This window comes from Poecilia reticulata, chromosome 7 (genome assembly GCF_904066995.2).
Source record: "Poecilia reticulata chromosome 7, P_reticulata-male-v2, whole genome shotgun sequence".
In the NCBI taxonomy this organism is placed as follows: Eukaryota; Metazoa; Chordata; class Actinopteri; order Cyprinodontiformes; family Poeciliidae; genus Poecilia; species Poecilia reticulata.
In genome coordinates this window covers 31,890,265-31,913,547 of record NC_088836.1, presented here as the reverse complement: position 1 = coordinate 31,913,547, position 23,283 = coordinate 31,890,265, and the positions used below count along the sequence as shown (strand labels likewise).

General features: G+C 51.9%; 3 protein-coding genes across 12 annotated transcripts; all 3 read left to right on the top strand.

Annotated features, from left to right (window-relative positions):
- The first annotated feature begins 1,633 nt into the window (after nt 1–1,633).
- On the top strand, nt 1,634–9,098 carry cdk20 (cyclin dependent kinase 20). 6 transcript variants are annotated; one of them, XM_081609511.1, is made up of 9 exons: nt 1,738–1,963; nt 2,105–2,198; nt 2,287–2,409; nt 2,495–2,608; nt 6,230–6,418; nt 7,639–7,760; nt 7,871–7,933; nt 8,115–8,238; nt 8,323–8,751. In XM_081609511.1, exons 2-9 carry the CDS (start codon nt 2,109–2,111, stop codon nt 8,749–8,751), a joined length of 1,254 nt encoding a protein of 417 aa, XP_081465637.1. In that variant the 5' UTR covers nt 1,738–1,963; nt 2,105–2,108. The 6 variants fall into 6 exon arrangements, with proteins under 6 accessions (XP_081465640.1, XP_081465637.1, XP_017158711.1 ...); XM_008402297.3 differs by having other exon boundaries at nt 1,743–1,963; nt 2,105–2,184; XM_081609513.1 differs by adding an exon at nt 9,009–9,098 and having other exon boundaries at nt 1,755–2,198; nt 8,323–8,478.
- Nucleotides 9,099–9,126: 28 nt separating this feature from the next.
- On the top strand, nt 9,127–11,632 carry LOC103460214 (erythroid transcription factor-like). The gene is made up of 5 exons (XM_008402295.3): nt 9,127–9,486; nt 9,999–10,209; nt 10,282–10,427; nt 10,655–10,777; nt 11,435–11,632. Exons 1-5 carry the CDS (start codon nt 9,127–9,129, stop codon nt 11,555–11,557), a joined length of 963 nt encoding a protein of 320 aa, XP_008400517.2. The 3' UTR covers nt 11,558–11,632.
- A 3,988-nt stretch (nt 11,633–15,620) lies between these two features.
- LOC103460240 (uncharacterized) lies at nt 15,621–23,283 on the top strand. 5 transcript variants are annotated; one of them, XM_081609468.1, is made up of 15 exons: nt 15,621–15,707; nt 16,327–16,528; nt 16,641–17,181; nt 17,540–17,601; nt 17,685–17,719; nt 17,835–17,906; nt 18,019–18,066; nt 20,435–20,572; nt 20,642–20,797; nt 20,873–21,061; nt 21,158–21,244; nt 21,315–21,608; nt 21,683–21,841; nt 22,013–22,147; nt 22,836–23,283. In XM_081609468.1, exons 2-15 carry the CDS (start codon nt 16,450–16,452, stop codon nt 23,052–23,054), a joined length of 2,214 nt encoding a protein of 737 aa, XP_081465594.1. In that variant the 5' UTR covers nt 15,621–15,707; nt 16,327–16,449; the 3' UTR covers nt 23,055–23,283. The 5 variants fall into 5 exon arrangements, with proteins under 5 accessions (XP_081465594.1, XP_081465590.1, XP_081465593.1 ...); XM_081609464.1 differs by having other exon boundaries at nt 20,870–21,061; XM_081609467.1 differs by lacking the exon at nt 15,621–15,707 and adding an exon at nt 15,729–16,160 and having other exon boundaries at nt 20,870–21,061.

The following is a 23,283-nucleotide window of genomic DNA, read 5'->3' as shown; positions in this document are numbered from 1 at the left end:
TTTATAAAAATGATAACTGCATCGACAGCACAGATTAATTAAACTGTTTCTGGAAGTGAACAGAGCTGAAAGAGGGTTGTGATGAAATACACTGAGGAGATGAAACGGAGCAGAAACCTGAAATATAACAACGATGGCTTCACATCAGAATTTATTCTCAGCTGAAATTTCAGTTATAATTAATCCATTAACAATGAAGATGACGACATGTTCGGTTTTAACTTTGACCCACATGCAGAATCAACAAAATCCAAGTTAGGAATTGGTTTTATGTTCAAAAGAAGAAGCAGTAATGACAGATCCTTCTGGGGAGAGGCAGGGGTCGCCCGAAACGAGAGAGGGGTTACTTTAGGGTGGTTCTGGGTGAAGCATGGGGGGAAGCTGCCCAGAGTCCTGAGTGGAGAATGGCTGATGGTGATTCCTGAGAGAGAGAGAGAGAGAGAGAGAGAGAGAGAGAGAGAGAGAGAGAGAGAGAGAGGTCTGATGGAGCGGAAAGAGAGAGAGAGAGAGAGAGAGAGAGACGGCGGAGCAGGCAGGAGGAGAAAACAGCTGAACTGACCCTTTAACCCCAGCACAAGATCTTCACTGGAAAAGATGCATCACACACACACACACACACACACACACACACACACACACACACACACACACACACACACACACACACACACACACACAGACAGAAGAACTTCTATCACTCTGATTGTGAAACCAATACAGACCATTTAATAATAGATAACTGCCGTGGCATCACTTTACTAAATAACATTTTGGCCTCCATTTTAGCTAAAAGACTGAAAAATGGTTTAAATGATATTATACATGAATCTCCAAACGGCTTCATGCTGGACAACATTTCTGATTCCACTAGTGATGGTTGGTTATAAACGTCTCATCCCTGATGACCCAATCATTCCGTTCTTAGATTATCAAAAGGCCTTTGATACAGTTAGTCATTACTTTATTTTTGACACATTGTCCTTTTTTAACTTTGGTAGGTTTGTCATTAAAGCCTTTAAGAAGCTTTATAGGGATAATAACAGTTATATAAACTTCTATACGGCACATCTAGCTGGTTTAATGTCCATGAAGGGGTTGGCCAGGCTGTCCGGCCACAACTTACATTTTTCTGCTTGTTCTAAACTATTTAATCAGACAGAGCTCATTTGAGGAAATTCAAATATTTGAACAAGAAATAAAAATGTCACAACTTGCTGACGATACAACAGTATTTTTAAGACATTCGAATGAAATTCCTGTAGCTCTGTCTGTCATAAATAAATTCTCAAGCATTTAAAGATGGAAACTCAATCTAAAAAATGTGAAATCCTTCCTTTATATTCCACGGCTGTTACTGAAATTTGTGGTATCCCTGTAAAAAGCACTGTAACGTAACTAGGAGTTAAAATGTCCACAATAACATGAGTAATAATTTTACCCCTGTTCTGGATCTACTACAAAGAAATGTAACACTTGGTTAGCCAGGGATTTAACTATTTATGGTGGAGTACCACAGGGATTTAACTATTTATGGTGGAGTACCACTGAGCACAGCAGAAGGAATCATAGGAATGTACAGGGTGTCATATCTTTTCTCATCACTAGATGTCAGTAAAGCGCTCCGTTGTGAATACCCTATGGTGCCTTTATGAGGCTGGTTACATATAAAAAACCTCCTGCTCTGTGTAGAATATAGTTTTTCTACATTTTTATTTTCTTTACTAGCTCTTGCTATCTATAATTTTCTCTATAAAAGTTAAACTATTGTTGCTGATGGACTGGTTTGTCGTCGTCACGTGACCGAGTTCCTGGGTTTTCTGACCAATAGCGGAAAGCCCGTGTGACGTCAGAAGGTTAGCTGCTCAGACTTTGAGTCTCAGCTAGCTTAGCGCTTGGTTACCATGGTGACGTCCTCTGCGTGTCTGGTTTAGTGGTCAGTTTGTGTGAGTCTTTGCGCAGCCAGGTAGGAACAGCTCTTCCTGTCTCATTTCTGAGGCACAGCTAGCTTAGCCGCACCTTAGCCGCACCGTTACCATAACGACACGTCATCTTAAAAGCGGGGTTTCCTTTCAGATCCGCGTTTCATTTCGTTTTCTCTCCACAGCCGAATGATATTAACGGGTTTTGTTAAAGTCGTCGTGAAAAGAACGACTGATTCGGTTCGAGCTGAAAGGAGAAGAACCTGTGAGCTCCTTAAAGTGATTCATTTCTGCATGAGGTTCTTCCTCCATCACTGCTCACCAGGAAGACTCCAGGTTGATTCTGATTGGTTGTTCTTCATTACAGAGAGAAGCCCCAGTCAGGCCCGGTCCGGTCCGGTCCGGTCCGGCAGACATGGAGCAGTACAGCATCCTGGGTCGGATCGGAGAAGGAGCTCATGGCATCGTCTTCCAGGCCAAACACATCGAGGTATCGGGGGCTGTTTTGGGTCTGGTTCTGGTCCGGTCCGGGTTCCGGTTCTGGTCCGGCCCATCAGGTCTCTGCTGTGTATCAGACAGGAGAGACGGTGGCCCTGAAGAAGGTGGCTCTGAGGAAGCTGGAGGACGGCATCCCGAACCAGGCAGTGAGGGAGATCAAGGCCCTGCAGGAGATCGAGGACAACCAGCATGTGAGTGGTGGTTCTGGTTCTAACGGTTCTGGTGGTTCTGGTTCTAACGGTTCTGGTTCTAACGGTTCTGGTTCTAATGGTTCTAATGGTTCTGGTGGTTCTGGTTCCAACGGTTCTGGTACTGGTGGTTCTGGTTCTAACGGTTCTAGTGGTTCTGGTTTTGGTGGTTCTGGTTCTAACGGTTCTAGTGGTTCTGGTGGTTCTGGTGGTTCTGGTTCTAACGGTTCTAGTGGTTCTGGTTCTGGTGGTTCTGGTTCTAACGGTTCTAGTGGTTCTGGTGGTTCTGGTTCTAACGGTTCTGGTACTGGTGGTGCTGGTTCTAACGGTTCTGGTACTGGTGGTTCTGGTTCTGGTGGTTCTGGTTCTAACGGTTCTGGTTCTGGTGGTTCTGGTTCTAACGGTTCTGGTACTGGTGGTTCTGGTTCTAACGGTTCTAGTGGTTCTGGTTTTGGTGGTTCTGGTTCTAACGGTTCTGGTACTGGTGGTTCTGGTTCTGGTGGTTCTGGTTCTGGTGGGTCTGGTTCTAACGGTTCTGGTTCTGGTAGTTCTGGTTCTAACGGTTCTAGTGGTTCTGGTTTTGGTGGTTCTGGTTCTAACGGTTCTGGTACTGGTGGTTCTGGTTCTGGTGGTTCTGGTTCTGGTGGTTCTGGTTCTAACGGTTCTAGTGGTTCTGGTGGTTCTGGTTCTAACAGTTCTAGTGGTTCTGGTTCTGGTGGTTCTGGTTCTAACGGTTCTGGTTCTGGTGGTTCTGGTTCTAACGGTTCCAGTGGTTCTGGTTTTGGTGGTGCTGGTTCTAACGGTACTGGTGGTTCTGGTTCTGGTGGTTCTGGTTCTAACGGTTCTGGTTCTGGTGGTTCTGGTTCTAACGGTTCTAGTGGTTCTGGTGGTTCTGGTTCTAACAGTTCTAGTGGTTCTGGTTCTGGTGGTTCTGGTTCTAACGGTTCTGGTTCTGGTGGTTCTGGTTCTAACGGTTCTAGTGGTTCTGGTTTTGGTGGTGCTGGTTCTAACGGTACTGGTGGTTCTGGTTCTGGTGGTTCTGGTTCTAACGGTTCTGGTACTGGTGGTTCTGGTTCTGGTGGGTCTGGTTCTAACGGTTCTGGTTCTGGTAGTTCTGGTTCTAACGGTTCTGGTACTGGTGGTTCTGATTCTAATGGTTCTAGTGGTTCTGGTTTTGGTGGTTCTGGTTCTAACGGTTCTGGTACTGGTGGTTCTGGTTCTAACGGTTCTAGTGGTTCTGGTACTGGTGGTTCTGGTTCTAACGGTTCTGGTTCTGGTGGTTCTGGTGGTTCTGGTTCTAACGGTTCTAGTGGTTCTGGTTTTGGTGGTTCTAGTTCTAACGGTTCTGGTACTGGTGGTTCTGGTTCAGGTGGTTCTGGTTCTAGTGGTTCTGGTTATGATGGTTCCGGTTCTTATGGTTCTGATGGTTCTGGTTCTAGTACTGGCGGTTCTGGCTCTGACAGTTATGGTTCTGGTTCTGATGGTTTTGGTTCTGGTGGTTCTGGTTCTGATGGTTCGGGTTCTGGTGCTTCTGGTTCTGACGGTTCTGGCTCTGATGATTCTGGTGGTTCTGGTTCCGGTTCTGATGGTTCTGGTGGTTCTGGTTCTGATGGTTCCGGTTCTGGTGCTTCTGGTTCTGACGGTTCTGGCTCTGATGATTCTGGTGGTTCTGGTTCCGGTTCTGATGGTTCTGGTGGTTCTGGTTCTGATGATTCTGGTTCTGATGGTTCTGGTTCCGGTTCTGGTGGTTCGGGTTCTGGTGGTTCTGGTTCTGATGGTTTTGGTTCTAGTGGTTCTGGTTCTGATGGCTCCGGTTCTTATGGTTCTGGTTCCGGTTCTGGTGGTTCTGGTTCTGATGGTTCCGGTTCTGAAGGTTCCGGTTCTGGTGGTTCTGGTTCTGGTGGTTTTGGTTCTGACGGTTCTGGTTCTGACGGTTCTAGTGGTTCTGGTTCCGCTTCTGATGGTTCTGATGGTTCTGGTTCGGGTTCTGATGATTCTGGTTCTGGTGGTTCGGGTTCTGGTGGTTCTGGTTCTGGTTCTGATGGTTCTGGCGTTTCTGGTTCTGTCAGTTCTGGTTCTGGTTCTGATGGTTCCGGTTCTGGTGGTTCTGGTTCTGTCAGTTCTGGTTCCGGTTCTGGTGGTTCTGGTTCTGATGGTTTTGTTTCTGATGGTTCTGACGGTTCCGGTTCTGGTGGTTCTGGTTGTGGTTCTGGTGGTTTTGGTTCTGGTGATTCTGGTTCTGGTGGTTCTGGTTCTGTCAGTTCTGGTTCCGGTTCTGGTGGTTCTGGTTCTGATGGTTTTGTTTCTGATGGTTCTGATGGTTCTGGTTCTGACGGTTCTAGTGGTTCTGGTTCCGCTTCTGATGGTTCTGGTTCTGGTTCCGGTTCTGGTGGTTCTGGTTCTGGTTCTGATTATTCTGGTTCTGATGGTTCTGGTGGTTCTGGTTCTGATGATTCTGGTTCTGATGGTTCTGGTTCCGGTTCTGGTGGTTCGGGTTCTGGTGGTTCTGCTTCTGATGGTTCTGGTTCTGATGGTTCTGGTTCCGGTTCTAGTGGTTCTGGTTCTGATGGTTCTGGCGTTTCTGGTTCTGTCAGTTCTGGTTCTGGTTCTGATGGTTCCGGTTCTGGTGGTTCTGGTTCTGTCAGTTCTGGTTCCGGTTCTGGTGGTTCTGGTTCTGATGGTTTTGTTTCTGATGGTTCTGACGGTTCCGGTTCTGGTGGTTCTGGTTGTGGTTCTGGTGGTTTTTGTTCTGGTGATTCTGGTTCTGGTGGTTCTGGCGTTTCTGGTTCTGTCAGTTCTGGTTCTGGTTCTGGTTCTGATGGTTCCGGTTCTGGTGGTTCTGGTTCTGTCAGTTCTGGTTCCGGTTCTGGTGGTTCGGGTTCTGGTGGTTCTGGTTCTGATGGTTCTGGTGGTTCTGGTTCTGATGATTCTGGTTCTGATGGTTCTGGTTCCGGTTCTGGTGGTTCGGGTTCTGGTGGTTCTGGTTCTGATGGTTCTGGTTCTGATGGTTCTGGTTCCGGTTCTAGTGGTTCTGGTTCTGATGGTTTTGTTTCTGATGGTTCTGACGGTTCCGGTTCTGGTGGTTCTGGTTGTGGTTCTGGTGGTTTTGGTTCTGGTGGTTCTGGCGTTTCTGGTTCTGTCAGTTCTGGTTCTGGTTCTGATGGTTCCGGTTCTGGTGGTTCTGGTTCTGTCAGTTCTGGTTCCGGTTCTGGTGGTTCTGGTTCTGATGGTTTTGTTTCTGATGGTTCTGATGGTTCCGGTTCTGATGGTTCTGATGGTTCCGGTTCTGATGGTTCTGGTTCTGGTGGTACTGGCTCTGATGGTTCTGGTTCCGGTACTGGTGGTTCTGGTTCTGTCAGTTCTGGTTCCGGTTCTGGTGGTTCTGGTTCTGATGGTTTTGGTTCTGGTGGTTCTGACGGTTCTAGTGGTTCTTGTTCCGCTTCTGATGGTTCTAGTGGTTCTGGTTCCGCTTCTGATGGTTCCGGTTCTGGTGGTTCTGGTTCCAGTTCTGGTTGTGGTTCTGATGGTTCCGGTTCTGGTTGTTTTTCTGGTTCTGATGGTTCTGGTGGTTCTGATGGTTCTGGTTCTGGTGGTTCTGATGGTTCTGGTTCTGGTTCTCCTCAGGTGGTGAAGCTGAAGGATTTCTTCCCTCATGGAACCGGCTTCGTCCTGGTCTTTGACTTCATGCTCTCTGACCTCTCTGAGGTCATCAGGAACTCCCAGCGACCTCTGACCCCGGCTCAGGTGAAGGGCTACATGATGATGCTGCTGAAGGGCGTGGCCTTCCTGCACCAGAACTCCATCATGCACCGGGTCAGCGCCGACGGGTCGTCACTTTACGTCTCATTTATTTTCTAGAGAGAAAGAATTTATCAGAAAAATGAGAAATAAATCAAATATCAGTGTTCCCAGTGTTCCCGTTGTTCCCAGTGTTGCCATTGTTCCCAATGTTCATTGTTCACATTGTTCCCGTGATTCCCATTGTTCCCCTGGTTCCCAGTGTTTCCATTGTTCACATTGTTACCGTGATTCCCATTGTTCTTGTGGTTCCCATTGTTCCTTTGGTTCCCAATGTTCGCATTGTTCCCATTGTTCTCGTGGTACCCATTGCTCCCGTTGTTCCCATTGTTCCTGTGATTCCCATTGTTCCCGTGATTCCCATTGTTCTAGTGGTTCCCATTGTTCCCATGATTCCCATTGTTCCTTTGGTTCCCGTTGTTCCCAGTGTTGCCATTGTTCCCAATGTTCATTGTTCCCATTGTTACCGTGATTCCCATTGTTCTTGTGGTTCCCATTGTTCCTTTGGTTCCCAATGTTCCCATTGTTCTCGTGGTACCCATTGCTCCCGTTGTTCCCATTGTTCCTGTGATTCCCATTGTTCCCGTGATTCCCATTGTTCTAGTGGTTCCCATTGTTCCCATGATTCCCATTGTTCCTTTGGTTCCTGTTGTTCCCAGTGTTGCCATTGTTCCCAATGTTCATTGTTCCCATTGTTCCCGTGTTTCCCATTGTTCCTGTGGTTCCCAGTGATCCCAGTGTTCTCGTTGTTCCCAGTGTTCCCGTTGTTCCCAGTGTTGCCATTGTTCCCAGTGTTCATTGTTCACATTGTTCCCGTGATTCCCATTGTTCTCGTGGTTCCCAGTGTTCCCAATGTTGACATTGTTACCATTGTTCCTGTGATTCCCAGTGATCCCGGTGTTCCCAGTGCTACCATTGTTCACATTGTTACCGTGATTCCCATTGTTCTTGTGGTTCCCATTGTTCCTTTGGTTCCCATTGTTCCCAATGTTCGCATTGTTCCCATTGTTCTCGTGGTTCCCATTGCTCCCGTTGTTCCCATTGTTCCTGTGATTCCCATTGTTCCCGTGATTCCCATTGTTCTAGTGGTTCCCATTGTTCCCGTGATTCACATTGTTCCCGTGGTTCCATTGTTGCAGTTGTTCCCAGTTTTCCCGTTGTTCTCACTGCTCTCAGTGTTCCCACAGTTCCTAGTTTAAGGAATTCATGTTCATCTGCTTGTGTTTCCTGTCCAGGACCTGAAGCCTGCCAACCTCCTCATCAGTTCCTCGGGTCACCTGAAGGTGGCGGACTTCGGCTTGGCCCGGCTGTTCAGTGACCAGGGGGAGCGGCTCTACAGCCACCAGGTGGCCACCAGGTAGGCAGCAGAGACTGTCTGCACTTCCTGTGCAGGCAGGAAGTGAACACGCAGCTGCATGGTCCGTCGCGTCTTAGCGGACCTGACCCAGAAGTGTTTCCTCTCTCCAGGTGGTACCGAGCCCCAGAGCTCCTGTACGGAGCCCGGAAATACGACGAGGGAGTGGACCTGTGGTAAGAGGCTCTGCGGCGGTTCTGGTGAATCGTGCGGCGGTTCTGGTGAATCGTGCGGCGGTTCTGGTGAATCGTGCGGCGGTTCTGGTGAATTGTGCGCCGGTTCTGGTGAATCGTGCGGCGGTTCTGGTGAATCGTGCGCCGGTTCTGGTGGACCCAGTCTGAGGCTCTCTGGTTTCAGGGCGGTGGGCTGCATCTTCGGAGAGCTGCTCAACTCGTCTCCTCTGTTTCCCGGGGAAAACGACATCGAACAGCTCTGCTGCGTCCTGCGAGTGCTGGGGACGCCGACCCGGGAGAGCTGGCCCGTAAGAACCACATCTCACCGCTCAGCTGAACACACAGAGTCTAGAACCAGAACCAGAACCTCTGCCTTCTCTCCTCTCCTCCAGGAAATGGTCGAGTTGCCAGATTACAATAAAATCACCTTCAAGGAGAATCCAGCGATCCCATTGGAGGAGATCGTCCCTGACACCTGTCCTCAGGCCGTGGACCTGCTCTGCCGCTTCCTGGTCTACCCGTCCAGGCGGCGCTGCTCCGCCACACAGGTGAGCCCCGGGGATCCAGGTGACTCGTTAACGGACCGCTCATTAGGAGAGCTGATCTCTGATTGGTTGTTCCTCCTGAAGGCTCTCATCCATCCCTTCTTCTTCTCCTCTCCTCTTCCTGCTCACCACTCCGAGCTGCCCATCCCTCAGAGGGGGGGTCGCCCTCCCCGCCAGCGCCTGCAGGCTCCGCCCACCGACTTCTCTGTGGACCTGCCCCTGCAGAACAGCGTGGTGGACCCCTCGGAGCTGCGGCCACACGCCTCCTGCCTCTGAAAAGACTCAAAGTGTTGGAAATGAGAGGGGGGGAGAACTACTGAACTACTGAACTGACTTTGGTTTGTTCGTTTTGCAGCAGCTGCTTTGTGACGTGTGTAACTGACTTGTTTCCATGGAAACCTGTGGTTGTTCTTCATGAACTCCAGTCCAGAATGAGGCCTCTGACTGGTGTTACTGGGAAGGCCAGTAAAGTCTTCACTCCCATCTTCCACCCAGTATGAATGAGCTGTAACAGAACCTTCTGGTTCCCTCAGGATGATGGTTCTGGTTGGATTCACTGGGAGAATCCCAGTCCTCCCAGTATGGAAGCGGAGCACCAGGCAGGACTGTTTGGACCCGAGTAGCTTCAGCGCTGATCTATGATGTTGCTTCATGTCCGGTTTCATCACCAAAAACCACAGAACCAGACCTGTGTGGGCGGAGCCAGCGGTGGGCGGAGCCAGTGGTGGGCGGAGCCAGCGGTGGGCGGAGCCAGTGGTGGGCGGAGCCAGTGGTGGGCGGAGCCAGCGGTGGGCGGAGCCAGCGATGGGTGGAGCGCTGGCTCCTCTCAGAAGGAGCAAAGCGAAGGAGCAGCTCTTCAGTCCTGTCTGTTGCATCAAAGATCCTCTACGACCAGACAGAGCTCTCACTCTCAAAAGAACAGAGATGATGTCAGGTGTGACTCCATCAGCTGATTGGTCATCAGGCTCTCCAGCCACCAGGGGTCAGAGGTCATCAGGCTTCAGGATGAAGGTAAGGACCTGCAGTGTCTTCTTCCTGTTAGTGGATCAAAGTTTTTAGAAACATTAATCTGGAAATCTGCAGATGTTGCAGAGCTTGCTCATTGCTCTATGATTGTTGTCGTTCTAAGTGTCTGCCATGGTGTCAGGCTGCCTGGCTTCATGTAGCAGGAGAAAACAGTCCCGCTTCTTTGTTGCTCCTTGGTCAGTGGTCACAGTTGAGCATTATTTATCGTGCCATTGCCTCAAGTGCTGTGTTTAATGGTGCAGACGGTGGTGGTTTCTGACATGAGCTATATGGACAAACACCCAGCGCTGCGGCTCCTCAGGGCTCCATCTGTTGCTGCCTCTGATCCGCCAGGCCCCCTGCTGGGGTTCCTCTGTGGGTCGGGATCCGTTTGTCTTCAACAGGCTCCAAGATCCCTGAACGCTCCTGACGATGACAGCTGACCTTTGACCCTGACCTGAGCTTCCTTGCATATTTTTGTCTGTAACGATGTTGTTGCGTCTGATTGGTTGTTGCAGCTCGGCGCTGAAGCTCACTGGTCGGTCTCGGATGAAGCTGAGCTCCTCAGACGGCCTCACCGATTGGACGGCGCCAGCTGTCCGTCACTTGGCTCCGCCTGCAGCCCGCTTCCTCTCCACTCCTTATATGGGCATCCTGTTCTGGCTCCGCCCCCTGCCTTCCTGCACCCGTCCCCACCTGGATGGGACCTGCTCAGTCCTTCCTCGCCAGGTGAGTGTTCACCTGTGGCTGTTCTGGCCTGTGATTGGTGGAACCCTGAGCAGCTTTTCTCTCTCTCTGCAGAGCGCCGCCAGTGTTTCAGCTGCGGGACCCACAGCGCCCTCCTGTGGAGGAGGGAGGCAGCAGGAACGCACCTGTGTTCCACCTGCTGTGTCCAACAGCAGAACCGGGAGCAGAACCCGCCGCTGCTGCGGCCCAAGAGGAGAGCGGTGAGGTCACACCTGCTGGTTACCATAGAAACGGATATACCTGGGGACGGAGAGCCTGTGCAAAGGTTCTCAGAATAAACCCATAGAACCGGGTCAGAACCGGCCCAGTCAGAGGCTGCTGCTGCATCCAGACTGGAGGAAATTCAGCTCTCCTGCTGTTCAGCCTCCAGGCAGCAGGGGGTGCTGTGTTCAGGCGTCCTCAGCCTTCTGTCTCTTCCTGCTTCCAGGTGGCGGCCAGGAAAGGAACCCAGTGCTCCAACTGCGGGACGGGAACCACGTCTTTGTGGAGGAGAAACGCTGCAGGAGACGCCGTCTGCAACGCCTGTGGTCTCTACTACAAGCTGCACCAGGTCGGCCTCACTTCCTGGAACTTTGTACTGACAGCCATCTTGATAGGCAGTTGCTATGGTAACAATAAACAAGCCACAGGCTTAGAACCAGCGCTCGCCTCCGATATGCTGTAAGTTCCTTACAGCTTTTAGTCAGTTAGTTTCTGAGTTCTGTGTGATGCTAAGATAAAGATCAGTGACATTTGCTGTAGCTTTTACTGCTGAGCGTTAGCTTAGCTAATGTAGCTTTGTTCTGCTAGCTAAGAGGACATGTAGCCTCTGTGTTTCTACTTGTTCTCCCTCTGCCAGTCAGCAGGACCTGGTTGTTCACATGAAGAGTTCGTACATATTTTATAAATCCCTTTAAATGTTGATAAGCGGCCATGTTGGATAAACTCTTCCTGTTCACTAGCATTGAGCTGCAGCAGCAAATCAGCGGCGGCTTGTCCATTCTCTGTCTCATCCGGGTCGACCCAACAGCAGCCATTTTGTTCCCGTCTCTTTCACCTTGTCCAGAGTTCAGCTCCGCTCTGTGCTGCCTACTAAGATGGCGGTTCTATGGCGCGGATCTTTTCTGGTTCCTTCTCATGGGAACTTTTTATCACACAGAAATAATTAACTCTGACCAGAGACGTTTGGGGCGGTGCAACGTGTGACCTTTGACCCCTCTGCCTGCAGGTGCATCGGCCACTGGCACTGAGGAAGGACGGGATCCAAACCAGGAAGAGACGATCGGCCAATCAGAGGCCAGGCAAGAAGGGAGCTGACCAATTAGGACCCTGGGCTGGCCCGATGTGGTGAACCGGACCGGTTCTGTGACCTGGTTCCTCTGAGGATGATGATGGTGATGATGTGGAATAAAGCATGTGAAGCTGGGCTCATGTGTTTGGTTCTGTTCTGGTCCGTTTGGACCCAGCTGGGCAGCAGAGGCAGATTCTCCTGCCTGGAGGCAGACAGTGAAGGCATCGCCCCCTCGCCGCCCCCGCCCCTCATGTTGTGCAACGCAGGAGGCTCTGGTTTTCCGGAACCAGACAGAAAAAGCCAAGAAAGGAAAGAAGGGAGAAGAAGAAGAAAACGGTTGGTGGTCTGAGGCCGAAACGCCTGAGAGGCGTAACGGACCCAACGGCACCAGAGACCACAGAACACAGAACACACACCTCACTGAACACACACCTCACTGAACACACACCTCACAGAACACACACCTCACTGAACACTGAACACACACCTCACTGAACACACACCTCACAGAACACACACCTCACTGAACACTGAACACACACCTCACTGAACACACACCTCACTGAACACACACCTCACTGAACACACACCTCACTGAACACACACCTCACTGAACACTGAACACACACCTCACAGAACACACACCTCACTGAACACTGAACACACACCTCACAGAACACACACCTCACTGAACACACACCTCACAGAACACACACCTCACAGAACACACACCTCACTGAACACACACCTCACTGAACACACACCTCACTGAACACACACCTCACTGAACACACACCTCACTGAACACACACCTCACTGAACACACACCTCACTGAACACACACCTCACTGAACACTGAACACACACCTCACAGAACACACACCTCACTGAACACACACCTCACTGAACACACACCTCACTGAACACTGAACACACACCTCACAGAACACACACCTCACTGAACACACACCTCACTGAACACACACCTCACTGAACACACACCTCACTGAACACACACCTCACAGAACACACACCTCACAGAACACACACCTCACAGAACACACACCTCACAGAACACACACCTCACTGAACACACACCTCACTGAACACTGAACACACACCTCACTGAACACAGAACAGACACCTCACTGAACACACACCTCGCTGAACACACACCTCACAGAACACACACCTCACTGAACACACACCTCACAGAACACTGAACACACACCTCACTGAACACACACCTCACAGAACACTGAACACACACCTCACTGAACACACACCTCACAGAACACACACCTCACAGAACACACACCTCACTGAACACACACCTCACTGAACACTGAACACACACCTCACTGAACACAGAACAGACACCTCACTGAACACACACCTCGCTGAACACACACCTCACAGAACACACACCTCACTGAACACACACCTCACAGAACACTGAACACACACCTCACTGAACACACACCTCACTGAACACACACCTCACAGAACACTGAACACACACCTCACTGAACACACACCTCACTGAACACACACCTCACAGAACACTGAACACACACCTCACTGAACACACACCTCACTGAACACACTCCTCAGCATGTCGTGGTTCTTGTTCTGGTCGTCCAGGTGTTTTTTTCTTCTTCTTCTAATCAGGATGAAACAACCAATCACAGCTCGGCTCCAATGAGTCAAACGTTTCATGAAACCATGTTAACGTGGATGTGAAGACGCTGAGCTTTAAACCTTTTCATCGGTTCTGACAGTAAAACCTGGAAACTCAAAATAATAATTTCTGAATCAAACGAATGAAGAGGAAACAACAAACGGTGATAAAATCCAGAGAAGAAGAACAGAAACGTTTCTGGTTCCTGAGCCTGACCTCAGCTCACACTGATCAATGGTTATCAATAATGTGACCGTTCAGGTGTGTCAGCTGATCAGACACAGACAGCGGGGTCAGAGGTCATGGCAGGTCAGTAGGTTCTGATGAAGGACGTCAGGTGACCAAACCTGGATTAGAGCCTGATTTAAAACCATCCATTTTAGAATCCCTCATGGGGTCAGCAGCTGCTGCCTCCTGCTGACGTTCTGGGCGAGAGGCGGGGTCACCTGGGATCACCTGGGGTCACCTGGGATCACCTGGGGTCACATGGGATCACCTGGGATCACCAGGGGTCACCTGGGATCACCTGGGGTCACCTGGGATCACCTGGGATCACCAGGGGTCACCTGGGATCACCTGGGGTCACATGGGATCACCTGGGGTCACCAGGACTCACCTGGGATCACCTGGGGTCACCTGGGATCACCTGGGATCACCAGGGGTCACCTGGGATCACCTGGGGTCACCAGGGGTCACCAGGTCACCAGTCTGTCACAGGCTCACTTAAAACGTTTCTGAATTATTTATCTGCATCTTTTAATGATTACTGTAAAATTACTGGAATGAAAAATCTGCAGAATGGTAATCATCAGCTGATCAATATCTGGATTGATTGATTGATTGATTGTAAATCTGCTTGATCTGTAAAACTTCCCAGGTCTTTAGATAGATAGATGATAAATCTTTATTGTCATTGTCACAAGAACAATGAAATTTAAAAATTGCCGTAAGTCAGTGCATATGCTAAAAGAAAAGAAAAACTTGTGTCACACTTTACATAAACTGTAAGAAATACATAACAAGTAGGTGATAAAATAAAACTAATAAATAATAAGAATAACCACATTCTCACACACATCCTTCATAATGATTAATGGTTATTTGATTGCATTTAGTTTAGTTATTGCTGTAGGATAAAAACTGTCTCTGAATCGGTTGGTTCTGGTTCTGATTGCTCTGCATCGTCTGCCTGAAGGCATCAGTGTAAACAGAGAATATCCGGGGTGAGAAGTGTCCTTTGTGATGAGTTGTGCCTGTTTTAGACAGCGGTCACTGTGCAAGTCCTCCAGTGAGGGGAGAGAACAGCCAATGATTTTTTGGGCTGTATTCACAACCCTTTGTAGAGTTTTCCTTTGAGCCGCAGTGCTGTTGTTATACCATAAGTCGGTATGCTCTCTATGGAGCACCTGTAACAGGACACCAGCAGTTTCTCCTTGATGTTGTTCTTCCTGAGAACCCTCAGGAAGTAAAGTCTTTGCTGGGCCTTTTTTATCAGCTCGAAGGTGTTCACGGTCCATGTGAGGCCCTGCTCAATGTGGACCCCCAGAAAACGAAAGTCAGCTACCCTTTCACACATTTTCCCCCAATGTGTAGTGGTTTGATGTCCGTTCTTTTCCTCCTGTAATCTATTATGAGTTCTTTTGTCTTTGTGCTGTTGAGGAGCAGATTGTTCTCCCTGCACCACACTGACAGCCGCTCCACCTCATCTCTATAGGCTGACTCCTCACCGCCTGAGATGAGCCCCACTACTGTGGTGTCATCAGCAAACTTGATGATGGTGTTGCTGTGGTGGGCAGAGGTGCAGTCATATGTGTAAAGTAAATATTAAATATTTTTGACAGTCTGAGGAAGTTTTAAAGCTGAATTCATTTATGAATTTATGGATTTGCAGGAAACAGTTTTTATTTTATTTATTATTCACCCTAAAGGGATAAATATGAACGAACAGATTATTTTAATCTCAGATCTTCATTCATCTGGTCTGGATGTTTTTATGTAAAATCATTTCTACATATAAATAAAAACAAGAATTGCTTTTCTGTATAAATAAAGGATTATTTGATTATCGATTCGTTTTGAATGAATCCAGAAAAGCTTTAAGTCCAGTTCACGGTTCTTATTCCAGAACCTGGAACGTTCTGTTCGGATGGTTCTGTTCGGATGGTTCTGTTGGTTCCGCAGAGGCTCCTCCTCCATCCAACAAACTTTTAACAAACTGATCAGCCTGATTGATTCGCAAACCCCCAGTGCGCATGCTCAGAGCGCCACAGGGTGCTGCTTTCAGGGGCGCCTCGGAAAGAGAAGAAGAATGTTTTCATGGATTAAACGTTCCTCGGGTCCAACTGAACGTTCTCCAGAACCGTGTCGGTCAACATTGCAGAGATGGTTCGTAATCTCTGCACTGATTCGTCAGTTCGTGCGTTCAGCTTCAGACCGGAAGCAGTTAAAGACTCGGCTGGAATCTGTGGATTCCGACAGACCTGAAGGCAGCAGCGGAGCAGAGGAGGAGCAGCTGGGGGTCTCGGAGCGGTGAGTCCCATTAAAGCCGTTTATTCCTTTTGGTTCGGGGATTTATCCGGTCCCGGTCCCGAGCAGGCCGGACCGGACCCATGGGGCAGAGCGGGCCGGAACCGGGAGCTCCTGCGGCCGCAGCGGGAGCCTCACGCCGCCGCCGAAGAGCAAAACATGTCTGCACCGGGGCTGCGCGCGTGCTTACGCGGGTCTAAGCGCGTGCACGCTATTCAGTGACAGAGCGCGTGCAGCGTGAGGTTCGGTCCGGTTCGGGTGGTCTCTGGGTTCTGTTTGGCTGCAGGCTCAGTCTGCAGGGTCCAACTGCTGCACGCTCCATTAGCGGACTGCAAGTCCCAGAATGCTTTGCGGGAATTCTGGGAAAGTTTCCTCGATCCAGGATGAAATCCTGAAGGAGCGAGGCGGTTCCGGTTCTGATCTGTGGTCCAAACTGTCAGCTCAGCTCCTCCAGAGGTTCGGGTTACCATGACAACCAACCAGAGGCCAGCCGACCCGATAGGCTGCAGAGCACGGTGGAGGCTCCGGCATGGTGTGGGGTTGAGTTAATGCAGCGCCACCTGGAGGCTCCGGGTAGCATGACGTCACTTCTTCTTCTCTGACACGTTTGTTTCTCCTCCAGGTGTTTTGATCAGTCCATTGATCGATGATTGGCAGCTCATCAGCTGATTGGCTCATGGTAACAACCAATCAGCATGGACTCTGAGGCCACGCCCCCAGACCGCAGGACTCATCCCGATTGGCCATGGTAGCAGAGGGGACGCCTCATCATAAGATGGAGCAATTGGACGAGCTGAGCTTAGGGGCGGGGCTTGAAGTGGCAGGTGAGCTGGACGGCGCCGTGTGTGTGTGTGTGTGTGTGTGTGTGTGTGTGTGTGTGTGTGTGTGTGTGTGTGTGAGATGATCAGCTGATGGTTGAATCTGTTGGTTGTGCAGAGGAAGCAGGACGTGGTGAGGAGGAGGAGCTCTGTGACCAGCCTGAACCAGCCATGGAGGACGCTCCGCCGGGCGCCAAGATGGAGGACGCTCCGCCGGGCGCCAAGATGGAGGACGCTCCGCCGGGCGCCACAGCGATGGAACAGCTCTGGACGCAGCAGTTCCCGGATCTCCGCTGCTGCTCGGTCGTCCTCCTCAGGCTTCCTGCGGAGACGCTGTGGCGGGGCGGAGCGGAGAGGAGGCGGAGCCAGCGGGTCAGGTCTCGTGACCTGCGGTCCGGCTGGGACTGGATGGAGCCGCTGGACATGGAGAACGGCGGCGCCGGAACCCGAGGCTTCGTCAAGAAGGTGGAGGTGAATGCCCCTGAAGATGAGCCTGGGAAACCCCAGAGCCTGCTGCGACTGACGCGACGCCTGGAGCCGCCCTCTGACCCCGCCCACCCAGATGACGGTGCCGCCCTGGGTGAGCCGCCGCAGAGCGACCACACCTACTGCCTGGGCTTCTATACGCCGGAGAGCAGCAGCCAATCACTGGAGGACAGGTAAGAGTGGGAGGAGCTACAGAGATGTCAATGAGTTAATCGGTCGGCGGCCATTTTGAGTTTTCTGTCATGTCAGGGCTCTGATGCTCCTGCAGTAAAGGACATTAAATCATCTGTTAAATACTAAAGTTAAACTTTTATCCACCGTAACAAAGCCGGTTTCTGGACAGACGATCCGCCATGTTTGTCCTTTTCTCCTCCGTCGTAGCGACTCTGATTTTCCTCTACGGTGAAACTTCACCAGCAGGCAGTGACAGGAAACACAGCGGTTCTGGTTCTGGTCGGTCCATCTGGACCAGAGAACCAGGCGCTGTCCTCCCCTCCCTTGCCTGACCTTTGACCTCAGCGTCTCTTCCAGGACGCCGTCCCGGTTGTCCAGCTGGCCACAAAGAGATGGAGATGACCGCTGCTCACCTGCAGGTAGCTCACCTGTCCTCCTGTCTGACCGGTTACCATGGAGACCAAACAGCAGGCTGACTCTTCTTCTCTGTTTCTGATTCCAGAGAAGAAGAACGTACCAAGTGTGGTGCTGAGGAAGGTGAGAGAGCGTGTGTGTGTGTGTGTGTGTGTGTGTGTGTGTGTGTGTGTGTGTGTGTGTGTGTGTGTGTGTGTGTGCGTGTGTGTCAGGCCTCAGTGTGTCTGGTCTGTTCCAGGTGACGGGTGATCAGTGGGTCCTCAGGACTGGATCTGTTAAAGAGGAAGATGAAGATGAAGAGGAGGTCCAGGTGAGGCTGAAGGTCATCTGGAGGTCATGTGATCATCTGTTAACCAGGTTAACCAATAGAATCTCCTCTGCCCACCATGTGACCTGCTGCTGCCCTGTGATTGGCTGAATAGACGAAGAACAAGAAGAGAGACGAGACGTCAGCATCAAGACAGAAGATGGTGAGGAGGATCGGCAGCATCATGCTGTCTTGCTGCAGCATCATGCTGTCTTGCTGCAGCATGATGTTGTCATGCTGCAGCATCATGCTGTGTCATGCTGCAGCATCATGCTGTGTCATGCTGCAGCATCATGTTGTCTTGCTGCAGCATCATGCTGTGTCTTGCTGCAGCATCATGTTGTCTTGCTGCAGCATCATGTTGTCTTGCTGCAGCATCATGCTGTCTTGCTGCAGCATGATGTTGTCTTGCTGCAGCATCATGCTGTGTCATGCTGCAGCATCATGCTGTGTCATGCTGCAGCATCATGTTGTCTTGCTGCAGCATCATGCTGTGTCTTGCTGCAGCATCATGTTGTCTTGCTGCAGCATCATGTTGTCTTGCTGCAGCATCATGCTGTGTCATGCTGCAGCATCATATTGTCTTGCTGCAGCATCAAATTGTCTTGCTGCAGCATCATGTTGTCATGCTGCAGCATCATGCTGTGTCGTGCTGCAGCATCATGTTGTCATGCTGCAGCATCATGCTGTGTCATGCTGCAGCATCATGTTGTCGTGCTGCAGCATCATGCTGTGTCGTGCTGCAGCATCATGTTGTCATGCCGCAGCATCATGTTGTCGTGCCGCAGCATCATGCTGTCGTGCTGCAGCATCATGCTGTCGTGCTGCAGCATCATGCTGTCGTGCTGCAGCATCATGCTGTGTCGTGTTGCAGCATCATGTTGTCGTACTGCAGCATCATGCTGTGTTGTGCTGCAGCATCATGCTGTGTTGTGCTGCAGCATAATGATGCTGTTGTGCTGCAGCATCATGCTGTGTTGTGCTGCAGCATCATGCAGTGTTGTGCTGCAGCATCATGATGCTGTTGTGCTGCAGCATCATGCTGTGTCATGCTGCAGCATCATGCTGTGTCATGCTGCAGCATCATGTTGTCGTGCTGCAGCATCATGTTGTCGTGCTGCAGCATCATGTTGTCGTGCTGCAGCATCATGTTGTCGTGCTGCAGCATCATGCTGTGTTGTGCTGCAGCATCATGCTGTGTCATGCTGAAGCATCATATTGTTGTGCTGCAGCATCATGTTGTCGTGCTGCAGCATCATGCTGTGTCGTGCTGCAGCATCATGTTGTCGTGCTGCAGCATCATGCTGTGTCGTGCTGCAGCATCATGCTGTGTCGTGCTGCAGCATCATGTTGTCTTGCTGCAGCATCATGTTGTCGTGCTGCAGCATCATGTTGTCTTGCTGCAGCATCATGCTGTGTCGTGCTGCAGCATAATGTTGTCGTGCTGCAGCATCATGTTGTCGTGCTGCAGCATCATGCTGTGTTGTGCTGCAGCATCATGATGCTGTTGTGCTGCAGCATCATGCTGTGTTGTGCTGCAGCATCATGCTGTGTTGTGCTGCAGCATCATGCTGTGTTGTGCTGCAGCATCATGCTGTGTTGTGCTGCAGCATCATGATGCTGTTGTGCTGCAGCATCATGCTGTGTTGTGCTGCTGCATCATGATGCTGTTGTGCTGCAGCATCATGCTGTGTTGTGCTGCAGCATCATGTTGTCGTGCTGCAGCATCATGCTGTGTTGTGCTGCAGCATCGTGCTGTGTTGTGCTGCAGCATCATGATGATGTTGTGCTGCAGCATCATCATGCTGTTGTGCTGCAGCATCATGCTGTTGTGCTGCAGCATCATGCTGTGTTGTGCTGCAGCATCATGCTGTGTTGTGCTGCAGCATCATGTTGTCGTGCTGCAGCATCATGCTGTGTTGTGCTGCAGCATCATGCTGTGTTGTGCTGCAGCATCATGCTGTGTTGTGCTGCAGCATCATGTTGTCGTGCTGCAGCATCATGCTGTGTTGTGCTGCAGCATCATGCTGTGTTGTGCTGCAGCATAATGATGCTGTTGTGCTGCAGCATCATGTTGTCGTGCTGCAGCATCATATTGTCGTGCTGCAGCATCATGTTGTCGTGCTGCAGCATCATATTGTCGTGCTGCAGCATCATATTGTCGTGCTGCAGCATCATGTTGTCGTGCTGCAGCATCATATTGTCGTGCTGCAGCATCATATTGTCGTGCTGCAGCATCATATTGTCGTGCTGCAGCATCATATTGTCGTGCTGCAGCATCATATTGTCGTGCTGCAGCATCATGTTGTCGTGCTGCAGCATCATGTTGTCGTGCTGCAGCATCATGTTGTTGTGCTGCAGCATCATGTTGTCGTGCTGCAGCATCATGTTGTTGTGCTGCAGCATCATGTTGTTGTGCTGCAGCATCATGTTGTCGTGCTGCAGCATCATGTTGTTGTGCTGCAGCATCATGTTGTCGTGCTGCAGCATCATGTTGTTGTGCTGCAGCATCATGCTGTGTTGTGCTGCAGCGCCGCCAGGCCTGCCGCAGCTGCGCTGCGTGTCTGAGGGAGAACTGCGGCGTTTGCACGTTCTGCCGTGACATGAGGAAGTTCGGCGGTCCGTCCCGCATGAAGCAGAAGTGTGTGAGGCGCCGCTGCCTGATGCTGGTGAGTCCAGAACCAGAACCAGAACCGGGTCTCTGCCCAGAACTAACCGTCCCTCTGGTTTCCCCTCAGAGCTCCCGCAAGCAGCCGACCAGGCTGCAGAACCGACCCGGGGACCAGAGGGAGCCGTCCGACCCGGTTCGACCCGGAGACGACACCGACTCTCCGGACGCCCAGCAGGACGGCGTCCTCCACTGGGGACACGAGAGGACGGCAGGAAGGCGGGAGGTAGGGGCCTGCTGGTTCTGGTTCTGACCCGCGGCCCGGTTCCTCCAGATCTCTGAGTTTGTCTGTGTTCAGGAGGTGAGGAAGAGGATTTGGATGAAGAGGATGAAGAGGAGGCGGGGCCAGAGTTGCGGAGCCTCCGAGACTCGGAACGGCTGGATCGGTCCGCTGATGAAGAGCGAGGAAGAGGAGACGCCGTTGTCCCACTGCCGCCAGTTGACTGGAGCCAGTGGGACCAGTTCAGCCCCGACTGGGACTCACCTGCAGGTACAGACGTCCTGTCCTCTGCTGTCTGCCTGACCCGGTTCTGACCCGGTTCTGACCCGGTTCTGACCCGGTTCTGACCCTGTCTGTCTGTCCCAGTGGAACCTGACCCTGGACAGCTGCCACCTGTCCTCCGCCATCCTCTCTGACTCCGCCCTCACCTGTCTGTCCGGCCTGCTGCCTCAGGTAGAGCTAGCTGCTGACCGCTCACCGTTTCCATGGTAACGGTCATCTGAGCGTCTCTCTGTCTGTCCAGGACGGATCCGTCCTCCACGTGTCCACAGGCCTCACCCTCATCCCTCATCCTCTTCCTCACTCTGCTGCCGTCCAATCACCCGAACCGAAGGAGGAGGAGCAGCCAATCAGCATCGAGCTTTACGGCAGGGAGGCGGAGCTTTGGACCGGGACGTCTGAGGAGGGCAAGTTCTACGACGTGGAGGTGGAGCTGCCGGACCCAGAGTCCGACCCGAACACCATGACGACATCATCACCGACACGCTCTGACATCACCGCTGACATCACCTGCAGGCGGCCCGACTTTATCTCATTGGTCGGTCGAGCCGCCGTCATTGGCTGATGAAACCGGGTCGGTCCGACCACTAAACCGTTCCCCTCTGCTTCCAGGAACCGCAGGGGTTCTGCCTGCTGGGGGGTGGAGCCAGGCGCGCAGGGGGGCGGGGCTTGTTCCATCTGCTGAAGGCCCTGAGGAGGACGGTGCTGCCGGCGCATTGGGTCGCCGTGATGGCTGCCGGACCGGAGCTGCAGCTGCTGCAGTGCTGCAGGGTAGGCAGGCGCCGCCGCCACCGCCGCCGCCGCCGCTGCCACCGCCGCCGCCGCCGCCGCTGCCGCCACCGCTGCCACCGCCGCCACCGCCGCCGCTGCCGCCACCGCTGCCACCGCTGCCACCGCCGCCACCGCCTCTGCTCACGTCTCTCCTGTCTCTCACGTCTCCAGCTGTCCTCCATGAGGGACGCCATCGTCCACGTCCAATCAGATCGCAGCTTCCAGGTCAGCGTGCGGTCCCGCCTGCTGCCCGATGGCCACCGCCTCTACAGGGAGTGCTCTCACCGAGTCGCTCACCTGAGCCAGGTAACAGCATTGTGGGCGGGGCCTCCGGTCTGGCTCCGCCTCTTCCTGATCCTGTCCCGACTCTTTCGTTCCTGATGGGGTTCTGTTCTGACCCGACTGATCAGATTCATTTAGAGCATCAGGTCCGCTGCATTACTCCTCCTGACCATCAGGGGGCGACAGCGAAGAGGAAAAGCTCTAACGCTGTCAAACACCAGACCTGAGCGGAACAGAAATCCGGTCCGGTCGTGTCTGTGATGAGGAACCGGAGCTCTGAGCGCCGACAGGCTCACAAAATGTCTGAATATGTGACCGAGGGGTCGAGTCCAATCGGGTTTCTAACCGCCAGAAACAGCCGAACCGAGGAAAACCTCAAACCTGAGCGTCCAGCGAGTCTCTGCAGTTTTACAGGACAGTTTCTGCAGCAGAACCAGCACCTGCAGACGGTACCACAGGGTTCTGGTAGTGACTGAACAGCGCCTCCTCTGGCCACTCAGGCCCGGTGCAGGTCTTCATGAAAACAGAACGTCTCCACCTGAGCGCTAGCAGGGGGGCAGCATAGAGCAAAGCTGTTAGCCAACCAGAGCAGCTGCTTTACCTGAGGTCAGGGGTCACACTGGCAGCCGCAGAATGCGATGATGCTAACAGCAGTGTGTGTGTGTGTGTGTGTGTGTGTGTGTGTGTGTGTGTGTGTGTGTGTGTGTCTCAGCTGGTGTCTCTGCTGCTGGATCTGGAGCAACTCGCCGTCTGCCGGGGCTGCAGGGTTCAGGCGGCGTCCCGTCGGCTGCCTCTCCGCTCCGCAGACTGCCACCTGCTGGTGGCTCCGCCCTTCCACACCTGCCTGCCGTGCCTGCTGGAGGAGGAGGAGGAGGAGGAAGAGGAGGGTGAAGATGAAGATGGAGCCATGGTGGAGGAGTTCCAGTGTTAAAGTGCCTCACCATGTTGGGCTGGGGCTTCTGGGTAATGGAGTCCAGCAGCTCCAAACGCTTCTACCTCAGATGTTTACTACTGAACAGTTCATCAGAACCGAGTCCGGCCCGGTCCGATCCGGTCCAGGACTGCTGGGTGTTTCCTGCTTTTTCCCTCTGAATGTTTCTGTTGGTGCTAAAGAGATTTTTCTACTTTTGATACGTTTATAAAGAGTTTTTCAGAAACGG